The sequence below is a fragment of the Equus quagga genome, chromosome 10 (assembly GCF_021613505.1).
Source record: "Equus quagga isolate Etosha38 chromosome 10, UCLA_HA_Equagga_1.0, whole genome shotgun sequence".
Lineage (NCBI taxonomy): Eukaryota > Metazoa > Chordata > Mammalia > Perissodactyla > Equidae > Equus > Equus quagga.
The window spans coordinates 87239107-87252712 of record NC_060276.1 but is presented as its reverse complement, the minus strand read 5'-3'; the positions used below and the strand labels follow the sequence as shown (position 1 = coordinate 87252712).

The 13606-nt window shown below is 43.0% G+C and overlaps 1 protein-coding gene across 1 annotated transcript in view; it reads right to left on the bottom strand.

Annotated features, from left to right (window-relative positions):
• MAOB (monoamine oxidase B) overlaps positions 1-3287 on the bottom strand; it is a 118918-nt gene extending 115631 nt beyond the window's left edge. Inside the window, exon 1 of the mRNA XM_046674183.1 lies at positions 3033-3287. Within this exon, the coding sequence (XP_046530139.1) occupies positions 3033-3078 (46 nt within the window). The 5' untranslated portion in view covers positions 3079-3287. The remainder of the gene's footprint in view (positions 1-3032) is intronic.
• Between the last annotated feature and the right edge of the window lie 10319 nt (positions 3288-13606).

The following is a 13606-nucleotide window of genomic DNA, read 5'->3' as shown; positions in this document are numbered from 1 at the left end:
AGATACTGAATAAACAATTACACCAATAAGTGAACAATTAAAAATGAATGGCAAAGGACAAAGTGGCAGAGGAGAGTTAAGCATCTAATCCAATTTGGGGGGACTCGGGAAGGCTGCTCTGAGAAATGACATCTAAGCTAAGATCTGAGCTTCACTAAGTGTTTTTCAGTTTCTCAGTTTCCTCATCTCTCTCATCAAACTACAGAGAATGACTGAAATATCCCCGTCCTTATGCAGGAGGTAAGTACCCTCTCTTCTAGTTCTATCTCAGACGTCCTCTCCTCTCTACACTCTTGGTTCATTTACTTCAGCGGCTTCAACTAAAACTTCTCTGTCGCTCCATCTGTAGGCTCGACTTCTTCCCTGCATTTACAACTGCTAGTCTTCTCTGCATGGATATCCTCCCAGCACCTCCAACTCTAGACGTCCCATCTTTCCCCCAAACCTGCTCTTCCTCTTCTTCACATCCCTCTTTTTGCTAACACCATCACCATATTCCTGTCACTTGACACATGCCGCTTTGTGAATGAAAAATCCTCAGTGGCCATTCATTGACCACAGAGGAAGTAAACCTTTTGAGGATGACATACAAGGCTCCCCACAATTCATCTTAGCTGGCCTTTGTAACTTGGTCTCCCACCAGACCCCCAACTCTCCACACTGAAGTTCTTAAGGTTTCCTAATCACACTACTGTGTTTTTTCATATTTGTGATTTTATATAAGCTGTTCCTTAGCTTAATATATTCTTCATTTAGTCTTGTGAATTCACTTTTATCCTTTAAGATTTACTTCAAATGTCACCTCCTCTGTGAAGTCTACTCAGATTTTCTCAGGCAGCGATCGACATTCTCTCCGATCACCTTCTCTAGAACATTGTCCATGCACTACTAAAGCATCTATCACAGTTCATTAGTATTAAATGTTCATGACTCTGCCTCCCACATCAGCTTGTGAGTGCCCCAGGGGCAACAGCCCTGTATAATTCATCTTTTATTCCCTTTGGGATAAGATGTGGGAAAGGAAGTAAATGCTCATTGAATGAATGAATAATGAATTAAGAAATGGACGCCTCTTGTGGCACGTACGCTTTCTACCTTGTATTGTCTTTGTTTGAGTATCTCATCTCCCTTCCTGGATGGACAAACTTTCCAGGGCAAGAACAATGTGATCCATTTTTGCATCCCCTACCACAGCCTTCCCTAATGCCCACTGTTTGAATAAATGAGTAAAACCCTTGAGTAAACCGTCAGATCTTGTGAAGCTATTTTCACACACATTGTTTCACTTGCCTTTCACAATGATCTTGTAATCTAGCTATGTCTAATTGATGTTATCCTCATGTAGCAGATAAAGCGACTGAGTCAGGCCTTAGAACCCTGCTTTCTTGGTCTTTAGAACAATGCCTATTCCATGTAACGTTCTTGAGAAAAGGCAGATGGACTCATCAGTCCCATGTTTTGAGAGGTTAGGGGGGAATGTAGTGGTTCACCGCTGCTTGTAAAAACAGCTAAACCCTTATCTACCCCTCCTGTATGAGTCTAACATGAACAATTTGAGTGAGTCTGAAGGTTTGGAGTATGAATCAGAAAGGGCAAAATAAGGGGGAAAAATAGAAGAATCTGAACCCATTGGACATACTTCAGGGGGCCTGGAAGGAAGAAACTTCAGCTTCTGTAAGATGGTGGCCTGTCTGTGCAAGGCAGCATCAAGAAGCACTTAGATGGATATGCTTTTAAGCCCAAGCTCCTTTAAGAGAGAAGATGTCAAAAACAGTGAAAGAAAACGGAATCTATACAGCCTTGGCCCACCTCAGCATGCTGTTGTGCTTATGCATCTATGTAGCTGCAGCACCGGGCACAGAGCCTGGTGTGAGTGAGCTCAGGAGGGCCAGGTGGATAGAAGTGGTAGCCTGGGATCTGACCCAAAGGTGAGAAGGGCTGGAGTGGAAGGAGCAGCACAGGCCCAGGGTCAGCCCTCAACATCCAATGCCTCAGTTTCCTCACCAGGCACAGAAGAGTCAGAGCATTTCTGCCCTGCCTGCCTCACAGGGAGCAAGGCTGACCCCTGCTCCTGAGATCTGGTTAGGGCAAGTCTTAGCCAACATATCCATGGGTTTTCGAGGTGTCCTAACTACTCCTCAAGCACCAGGAGGCTCTGAGAGTTTGATCAAAGCATCCCCAGGAGTCTGTTAAACAGGCTGTTCTGGGAGTATTGCTTATTCCCACTGACCCCATCGCTCCTTCTGACTTCTGTCTTTGGGGCCCTCTGCCACGCGCACAGCTCCCCCTGTATATGAGAGGGTAGTCTCTGTCCTATCCCTGCCAAATAGGGACTAGGCCAGAGAGCCAAGTTTCTCCACCCTAGCCCTCTGGTCAGCTTGGCCACTACCCTACGCTGGTGCAGGGAGGGAGCAGGGGTGTGGGGAAGAGGGCGGGAGGAGAAAAGGCATTTTCCAAGAAGGCCCTGCAGCCTCAGTAGACCCATGACAATCACGGTACCACAGAGAATCAGGCACAGGAGGGTCTTTGGCAATCGGTGGCCCCGGGGTCCGACCCCTTCTTTCTGAACCGGGAGCTGTTCAAGGTCGTTTTCCTGGTGCCAGGACAACAGAACGTTGTGATGCATGCCAGCTCCAAGCGAGGGTGCGGAGTATCCAGGTCAGGTTGGAGCAAATGACTGACTTTGCTTGGGGCAAATAACTGACCTTTGCGCCAACGCACAGCAGGAGTCTCTTGCCTGCCCACCCCCTTTCCCCTAGCTTGGCAGCCTTCCGGGGGGAAAAAGTTCAAAGTCTGGCCCCAGACCTTCAACAGATTTCCAGCCCCCAGCTTCTGTCCAGGTGCGCACCAAATCTTTCCCCCAGGGAAGGTTCTGTGCGCGGCTCTCGGGATCCGCTAGATCCTCGCCTTCGCACGGACAATCCGCGGCTCCAGGGGGCAGCCCCCGCCCCACGGCCTCCCCCGCGCGCCTCCCAGGGCGGCCGCCTGACCAAGAGCCAGCGGAGGAAGGAGGGCGAGCAGCCGCAACTGACCTGAGATGCCGCCCCCCACCACGACCACGTCGCATTTGCTGCTCATGGCGCTCGCCTTGCTCCGCGCCGTCCCGTGCCTGCTGCTCCGATCTCTGGGTCTCGGCCCCCTCCCGCCGCGCTGCCCCGCGCACTAGCGCCTCCGCGGAGCTGCTTTATCGCCTGCCCAGGACGCTTGGGCGGGGAGCCCCGCCCGCCCGACCGCCGACGCGTGGGCCTAGTGGACGCTCGGCCACCGCCCCCGCCGGCAGCTCCACCGCACAGCTGGGGAGGGCGGGCGCCTGGGTGCAGAGGTCACCTGGGCCTCCAAGAGTCTCTCCCCAGGGCCACCACCCCTTGGCCTTCTGCACAGTATTTTCCCATCAGCCCTCCTAGAGAGGTGTTTAGCTTGGAGGCTGGGAGCATGTCTGATTGGGTGTCTTCCTCCAGCACCCCAATTACTCCCTGAAGTGGAGCAATACAGATAACAGCAAACATTAATTGAGTGCTTTCTAGGTACCAGGCACCCCACTAAGGGCTTTATATGCATGATTCCAGTTAAACCTTACAACAACCCATTTTACAGATGAGGAAAGCGAGGTAAAGTCCTTAGTGAGGGTGAAGGCAAGATAAAAAGCCAGAAATAATAATTTTTTTTAAAAAGCCATGAAGATTCTGAGACCCAGTTTGATCCACCACACAGTATTGCCGTTATCTTGGCGTATACCTGAGTGGGATTTCCAGCCCCTCTCATCCTCCTTCCAAATACCCACTTCTTTCCCCACTCCTGCTGCCCTTGTGCCCACAATTCACTCAGGCAGGCTCTTCCCTAGTATTGTCAATGCAGCACTTAAAGACGATCATAAATTGCCTCATTTTGCAAGTGACCAAATGAGCCAACTGCTCCTTGTACAACCCTGTGTGTCAGTGGTGGGAGCTGCTGAGGCAGGAACCTGGGAAACTGGTGGTGGCAGGGATGGGCAGGGTGACCTTGGATGGGCAGGGCGCAATTCAGAGCCTCCTTGAAGCAGCAAAAGGAGTTACTTATGCCCTGGGAGGTGGGTCTGGGGACCTTGGCTTTGCCAAACATAGGGGTGATTCAACAAGATCAGAGGTGTTTAAGCTGAGGTGGCTCCAAGTAAAACAGAGGTATATTCTTCAGAGCACTGGGAAAGCCACCTCTGAGAACTAAAAGTGGAAAGAAGCAATGCAGGGTGGCTTTTCAGGAAATAATTGTGTGAAATGCTTCTTTTCTGGTTAGGGGAGCTGTGGGCCCAGTGGGGACCTGACTCCAGGTCTAATGAATTGATGAGAGCCTGAAGCAAACCTCCATCTCATCCCACCTGTATGTATCTACCTGCTATCAAAGGATCCTGAGCTCCTGCTGCCCTCCGACTAGAAGAGGGTTTGGGCATGTCTGTGACTGAGAAGTCCCTGGTGGCAGAGAAATTCTTTGTCCAGCTCTGATTTGGATTCTAAAAACATCTTTCTCTCCTGCTTTTGGTATAAAACAGCCCCTGTGCCTGAACCTAGAGCCCATGCCCCCTCTGGCTTGCCCTGCAGACAGCCTATGCTGGCATCCTCTTTGCCAAGCTCTGCCCATCTACCTCCACCCACAGGGCCCTGAAGCTTTGGACTCCTCGGCTGTGGACTTTCTTTCCCCTCACCTAGCCTGCAAGTGACTCACCTAGCCTGCAAGTGAGGTGGGGTGGGATGGGTAGAAAGGATACTTGTGGGATCTGTGTGGGATCTTTTCTGCTTAGCTCTAGCAATGCAAAGTTAGCCAGGGGTCAGGGCATCTAAAGCTTTGAGTCCAATGCAGGCTGACTATCGCTTCTCGATGTCCAACTGGCAACGAGGCCAGGAGAGGAACCACACTTCCACAGTGTCTGTAGAGAAAACTCACTGGTAAACAGCATTTTCCCCAGACAAAGGTAATCAGTTACCTTGTGTTCCGTGAGGTCAAATGCGTTGAATTAGAACTCAGACCTTGACTGTAGGGGAAACAGGAGCCTTTAGAGGGTCTCTGAGACCACCCCTGTCTCCATGTCCAGGCAGTTTCTAGGCCTGTTCAGGGTACTCACTCTCCTAGGTGGAGTAACTCCCAAGGTCCGCCTTCTCCCTCAGCATCATGTGGCCAGGTGAAGCCTCTAGAAGCAGTGCTTCTCAAACTTGAACATGCATATGAATCACCCAGGTCTGGGGTGGGGTCTGAGAAGCTGCATTTCCAACAAGCTCCAAGTGATGCCAGTGTTGCTGGGCTACCAACCACACACCTTGAATACATTCTTCTCTGCTTCAGCAGTCTATTCCTCATCAGTTCCAGAACCAGCTCCATGCTCCAGAGCCCCTCACCTTTGTCAAGGTGATCCTAACGAGAAGGTGTCTGATCATTATACAAGGATTTATGGAACATCTGCTATGCTGAGCCCTGGGGAAGAGATGAACAAGACAGAAGCTGCCCCTGCCCTCTTGGGGCTCACACTCGATCAGGAAAGACTTCCAGGAAGAGTGATCACAAGTGTAATTCTGAATGTTTCTCTAGAACATGCAGCAGGACCAGATAACCTAACCCAGGAAATCATGGAGGACTCCCAGGAGGAAATGACTTTTCTGCTGGGACTTGAAGGATGAAGAGGGGTTAATCAACTATTGAAGAAAACAAGCACACCTGGCAGAGTTGGGAGGCAAGCCTGAGACTAGAGCATTGGAAGAACTAGACACCGTCCAGCATACAAAGAACATCATTGACCACCTTTAGGACTTATTACAAATACCGCAAAACTAATAGTGAATAATAAGATAATAAGAGTGAAAAATTAACAATGAATAAGATGATAGGATCATTTATTTTTGTGCGTGTTTGTGTCTTCTCTTCCCAAGAAGAGAATAAATTCCTGCAGAAAGGATCATGTATTGTCTTTTATTCATCCATTCAGGAAGGATTTATTGAGTACCACCTCTGTGACAAGCACTGTGCTCATCATTGGGAATATACCCTTATAAATAAGAAATGATGCTAATCCTAGGATCACCGAATACGAAAACAGACAAGTACAATAAATCTAATTCATGTTCCAATGAAGCAACGCTCAGTACCTGTAACCAAGAAGCACAGAGGAATGCTGTTTGCCTCCAACAGTGTTTATTTGCCTTTCCAACTTGATGAAATCCATGTCTCTTTCATTAATTAAAATGAACTTACTTTCCTTTCATTTTTTTATTAGAAGACTGTCAAAGAGATAAAATTTCCTTATTACTTCTTTCTTGCTGTCCGGCTTTTCATTAACGGATATTTCAGTGAGTCTCTTATAATGCCACAGGAGGTTTCAATAAAGAGAGAGGCTGTGTGGAACAGAGGTCACTAGATATGATCTAAGTTGTACATTTCACTTTTTTTTTAATGCTGGAAGCTTGACAGGGGATGGAAATTTTGTTTAAAATTAGATTCTTCAGAGGCTACTAGTTTCTTTTTCCCAACTTCTCTCTTATTCTTTTTTTAAAAGTACATTGAGGGATCAAATGATGAAAGGGTCAATCATCAGCCAGGACAGATATTTAAGAATGTTCAGTTGGAAGTGTTATAAGGTCTCTGGTTCTGCCCAGTGAAGTATCCATCATCAGCTTGGATTCTAATCTGTGAGTGTCCAAATCACCTCCTTGGGGACAATGAGAAAGCAGTAGGGGACCTTACAATGGGCCACGACCTTGCTTTTAGCTTCAAGGACTTGCTTAGAGGGGAATCACATCCTCAAGCAGCCCAAGAGTTGGGGGCACCCAGCTTCAATCCAAGTCAAAGCCCTTCCCGGGACATTGGGCTGGAGACTCGAGATCCAATTCAAAAGTCCGTAGGCTGGTTTAAGATACCAAAGGAAAGATCTGCCCAGGACCAGGGGACCAGTCAGTAAGTGAATCAAAGTAGAGTTGGCAGGGAATGAGCCAGATGACAGGTAGGTGTTCATGACTCACCTTAACAGGCTGACAGCTATGTGGATGCGCTGAGCTGGCTTATAGAGACAAGGTTGAGATGGAAGAGAAACGACTCTTCCTTCCTAAAGGACCAGAGTATGACTCTTTCCCCTATGACCTAATGGTCATAGCACAGGCTAGACAGGGACAAAGGGGCACAACACAGAGAGGTGGGCCCCAGATCATGTGGAGTCAGGCAGAGACACCAAGCTACAAAGCTTCAGAAAGATAGAGGTCATACCTAGACACGTTGCAGAGCATGTTGAAGAAAAACAAACCTTATTTGCAGCATAAATGCTAAACAAACTGTACCCAAAGTGATTTTTTTGTGATGACTGATGTCCAGACTAGGAACACTTCTACAAATCATAATAAGGGTTCCTAAACAAAGGGTGACATACCAAACAGATGACATGACAAGTACTGTATGGGACACACAGAGGAAGAGCAAACAGCGAAATATTCACCTCAGGAAGAAGAGAAGATTAGAACAGACATTTCCCAAGAACACCAGGTTAAGGGTTTTCACCAATTCTTTTGGGAAGAAGAAATTAGAAATTAATATTAGAACCCCACTGCATACTAATTATTGGTTGTTGAATAGTTATTTTAACTAATTATTTTTATTTATATTATTCTAATTTCATAGTGTGAGGTCACTGATGCAGAATTAGTCCTTTGGTTATCTTTATGTAGTCCTGAGTTAAATAATCACTCCATGTTTTCTTATAAATAGACCTTTGTGTGACATAGACTCCAGATGACAATTGCAACCAAAAGTCTGGTGACTATGGCAATCAGATGAGAACAGCTCCCCTTACAGATGGCTACTGCAACAAGACTTACTCTTGGGCGGGAGGGTTACACATTACAAAATTATGCTAATAGCTGGAGCTTGAGTTGACTGGAACTCTTCTAAGTAATAGGAATCCAGTTTATATGAAATGATTGAAATGAAAGTGTTTAAGAACAAAAATTATTCTTCACTATGGATGTTGTGACTATTAGGAGTTCAAACTATCAACAACTGTAAAACTAAGTGAAGTCAAAAATGAGCATATACTACAAATACCTGAAACGTATTATAAAAGGAGAAAACTTGAACATACTTCTGAAATATAAAATATAATAATATTGTATATAATAATACAAATATATATTACTATATATTAATTAACTAATTATATATTATAATTATAATAATTATATATAATAATATGTATTAAATATATATAACATATTATATGATTAGAGTGTTTATAAGCTCCCATTGAGATCCATTTGTCTGTGGTGGTACAGTCAAGATAGTGGACCAGCAGCTGAGTATGGCTAGTGGTGCAGAGCCTGTTTAGAAGATATATAGCATCATCATGTTTTTTAAGCCAGGTACCCACATCTACAAGGGAAGAAAATATTCTACAAGAGGGGGCAAACTAGAGGCACTACAGGAAGTTACTGTTCTCGGGAACGTAGCAGTATCAGAACTAGATTGAGGTAATTTTCTCCAGGGGTAGAAAGCTGCCTTGTGCCTAAAGGGCATGAAGCCCAGGGTACCGTGTCTAATCCCTCAGGATTGAAGAGTCTGTGCTCACACATCAAGCAAAATCCAAGAGACTGTGTCCCAGTCCGGATTACATGGGAAGCAGACTCTGAGATACAGGTGTTAAATGATACACTGAGGCACATTACAATTTTTCAGGAGTTTATTTGAGCAAACATCATTTGAATGGGGCAGCACCAAACAGGAAGTGGGTAGGAGTCCTCCACAACAGGATCTAGGGGCAAAGCTTTTATAGAGCAGATGCGGAAACAAAGCGAGGAAATTATTTGATTGGCTGTAGCTGAAGCAGTTGGGAAAGTCTAGTCGGCTGTTTGTGATTAGTTGTCCTCAAATTTTGTCTTCTTGAGTATGAATGCATTGACTCCGGCTTAGGTTTCAGTTTGCTTACATAGGCTACCAAGGCATGAGAGCCAGTTCAGTCTAATGACCTCCTTGTTTAATTACAGTCAACTCTCCCATATCTGCATGCTGCATCCACAGGTTCAACCAACAGTGGATGGAAAGGCCCACTATTGTTGCATCTGTACTGAACATGTACAGACTTTTTTTCTTGTCATTATTCCCTAAACAATACAGTATAACAACTATTTACATAGCATTTACATTGTATTGGGTATCATAATTAATCTAGAGACAATTTAAAGCATACAGGAGGATGCGCTTAGGTTACATGCAAATACTATGCCATTTTACATAAGGGACGTGTGCATCCTTACATTTTGGTATCTACAGGGAGTCCTGGAACAAATATTCTGCGGATACTAAGGGACGACTGTGCTTTATCCGAGGTTAGTAAGCAGGAGATTTATTAGGGAGTGCTCTCGGGATCCATGCCTGAGGAAGGGAGAGGAAAGAAGCAGGAAGTGAAGAAGCTGAGCTGTGATACAGTCCCACTGGAAGCCTCAGCCAACTGTGCAGGGAGCTCTCGGACTGAAAGGGCCTTGCAGAGTTGTTCCCCCTTGAAGAAGGGGCCAGGCCTTTGTACTCCTGCCTCAATCCCTCATTGGATATGGGCTGCCTGGCGGAGGTGACATGGCTCTCAGAAGCTGAGGCAATCCTCAAAAGGCGTTAACAGATAATTTTATTGGGATTGTGTTAAATTTATAAAATTAACTTGGGAAGAACCAATATTTTTATGATGTTGACTCTTTTTATTCAAGAACATGGAATGTTTTTCCTCTTGTTCAAGTATAATCTTGTGTATTTCCAAACTACTTTGTAATTTTCCTCATATAGGTTTTGGATGTATCTTGTTAATTTTATGCCTAGTTATTTTCTTTTACTTATTTATTTTCTATTCTGAATGAGGTCTTTTGTCTCATTATATCTTTGAATATGATACTTTTTTAATGGAGTACTTTCATTTTTGAGTATTTATTTTATAATCTGTTACTTTATTAAAATCTCTTGTCATTTCCAATAGTTTTTCCATTGATTTGAGTTTCACACAAAGGATATGCAAATAGAGACAATTTTACCTTAGAATAGCTAGAAAAATCCTGAAAAAGAAGAGAAAAATAAAGAGAAGAAGAAGGCTGGACTTACTAGGTATGAAAACATATTATAAAGCTTCTATGACTAAAACAGAGTGGTATTAATTCATGAGCAGACACAGCAATGGGGTGGTATTGCATAAACTGATTCAACTGCATATGGAAATTTATCATATGATAAAAGGCACATCTCAAGTCAGTGAGGAAAAGAGGGAGGCTGTTTTTCCTCCATAGCTATGTTACTTTAAACAGTCTCAAACTTACAGAAAAGTTGCAAGTACAATACAAAAAACCATTTATTCCCCTGAAGCATTTGAGAATAAGTTGTTGAAATGATGTCCCATGACCATCTCCAAAATGCTTTAGTTTGTATTTCCTATGAACAAAATCCTTCTCCTACATAACCACGATGCAACCCTCAAAATGAGCAAACTAACATTGACTCATAACTACCATCTAATCCTCAGACGACATTCAAGTTTTGCCAATTGCCCCAATTATGTTCTTTCCAGCAAAAGGTCCCAGTCCTGAATCATATGTTGCATTTAGTTGTACTCTTTAGTCTCCTTTAATTTGAAACAGTTCTCAGTCTTGCCTTGACTTTCATGACCTTGACGCTTTAGAAGTCCCTAGTCAAAGAATTCTGCAGAATGTTCCTTAACTTGGGTTTATCTGATGTTTCCTGTGATTAGATTTATATTATGCATCTTTGGCAGAAATATCACAGAAGCGTGTCTGTGTTCTCCTGATTGAATCCCATCAGGCACAATTTCAATTGCTCCCATTACTAGCGGTGATCATTTTGATACCTTGGTTAAAGTGGTATCTTCCAGACTTCTACTATAAAGTTGCTTTTTCCTTTTGTAGTTAGTAACAATTCTGTGGAGAGTTTCTTTGAGATGGAGCAGGAATAAAAAAAAGAAAGTGATAATGTAAGAAGCATGATGCTGATTTAAAAAGACTACAAGAGAGCAAGGCTCAAGAAAGGCAGGCAGCACTTTGGATTGTCCAAAAGTTTTGGTTTCAAATAAAGCTGTTTGACAACTGACAAACTGCTGAAAACTACACTGAAAGCTCTGGGCCTAGCTACTCAGCCACTTTGGTGAAGCCTCTCATCCTTCTGGAAAGGTTGTGTTTTCTTTCTCAGTAAATCAAATGACTCATTAGCCCTTCCTTGAAATACCTTACACCCATAAAAATCCTGCAATGGAAATGTCTTCAAATTTTACTTTGATTTTTCTAATAGCTAGTCTTGACGTAGTATTTTGGAAGTATTTGTTTTAAGTTGGAAAATTTTAGCTACATCGTTTGCATATCAAAGCCAACAAAGTTCAACTAAGTCCTTTACACATTTTCTGAAAGAGGCTGTATGACAAAGGCTATAGTCTCACTTTGGTTCTTTGCGTGGCATTTGGAAGAAGTTCTCTATTCTAAAGTCCTAAACCCACAATCTGATGTTCTGATATTATAACCACTTATTCACGGACATCTGGACATGTAAAGTATAATTATTGTTATACTAAAGATCCCAAGAGTCTCCGAAATCATAGGATGCTTTCTAAATTGTCCCAAAAAAGATGGAATTATGCTCACTATAAAAGAAACTAAGAAACCCAACCAAATGCAATGTGTAGACTTGCTTGAATCCTTATTAGAGTAAACCAAGTGTATTTTGGAGACAAATGGAGAAATTTGACTATGGGCTGGCTACGAGATAATATTAAGAAACTATTTCTAATTTTGTTACATATAATAAAGGCATGGTGGTTATATAAAAATATCTTTATCAGTTGAAGATGTATTTGAAGGTGAAAGAACATAATGTTTGAGATTTGCTTTAAAATACTCTAGGAAAAGATAGTGGTGACTGTAAATAAAACAAGAATGGCACAACAGTGATAGATGTTGAAGCTGGGTCATAGGTGCGTGAGGAGTGCATTATACTATTCTTTCTACTTGCGTGCATTTCTGAAAGTTTACAGATAAAAATCTTTTAAAATCTGTTGACTATAATTTTATTAAGCCTATTTTATGTTCAAATGATTTGAAAATTGAAAACATTGATAAATTTATGTTAATCCGAAAAATATTGTCCAACTATGTTGGGTACTAGAGGATTTGTTGTATTCTAAAGAAAATAACGTTTTCCCATCTCCTTGCTTTAGTAAATTATTTGATTTCTTTGTTTTCCACTTGGAATTACTTTGGACAAATACAAATAAACCTTTCCATCTTCTCAAGACAAATGAGAAGTCAATACCTTTCAGTCTGAAGAGGACTGATGATATGAGGCACAGAGCTGGAAAAGAGCATTGGAGCTATCTGGTCTATGTCTCTGCTGTCACTTCTCTATAGCAGCCTACTAAAGTCTTGGGGACAGGGAACAAGTTCAGTGGCAGGTAGGCCCTAACAGTGAGGCAGTGGAACAACCAGAAGGCTCTAAATAGGAACAAGAAGTAAATCTCGTCTCTGACACCCCTTCCTCTTGCAAACAACAGCACCCATTTATACAGCCAGGGTTAGAGTGTGAGACTCCTGGCTATGAAAAGTATGAAAAAATTCAAGTGTTGTGAAGTTGTCATGGCATTTTGTGTGACTGTGGTTCCTGTTTGCATAATACTTTGCTATATGTGTGACATTTACCAACAAATTTCAGATAGCAAGGCATTTCTGGGCTCCAAAAATCAATAATTGTAGTTGGTGCTGCAAATAGAAACTGACCTTCTGGGCTCAGAATGGATGCTATTTGGCAATGGCTGTTTATACTTTCTGGGCATTCAAGGTAAGTCATTTCATCAGTGCTGAGATCTCAGGAGTAGCCCCAGGAATTTTCAGTCAAATGTCCGCTGTAGAAATAGCATAACGTTCGTTGACAGCAAAGTGCTAGATGAAAAAAAAAATACTCTTTGGGGTTAAATTTCTAGTATTAACTATCCAAATAACTGAGACTGAAACGAGATTCCCTGCGTTATCAGTATACCAATGCCCTATGTGAAACCAGGCTTGGAAAGCACAGCACTAAAAGAGAAACTCTCACCCACCCTGTCCTCCACCAAAAAAAAATCTTTTGGGCCTGAATTCTCTCTTCTCCTAATTTGATATTTTAGAAGTTACATCTTAAACTCCACCATTTCCTGGAAGCCTACTCCCACTTCAGCTTACGATTTAACTATGATGTGGGTATGAACCAGAACAAATTACTCACTGTCACTACCCTTGGAGAAAGAATATTTTAACTTTCTGTCTGCCTCAAAGGAATGAGACAACTGCTTATGTGAGTGCTCATTTGAGTACTGACTGCATATCCAGGCTTATCTCACGTGTCCTTGGAGATGTAGGGAAAATATTAGAAAACCTTGCCCTAAACAGCATTGCCAGATTTAGCAAATAAAAATACAAGATGCCCAGTTACATTTGAATTTCAATGAATAATCTTTTTAATTTAATTGTGGCTCATGCAACATTTTCAACACACTCATACTAAATGATTATTCCTTGTTTACCTGAAATTCAAATTTAACTGGATGTCCCATACTTTATCTGGCAATCTTAGCCTGAAAAGATATTTTGTTGTG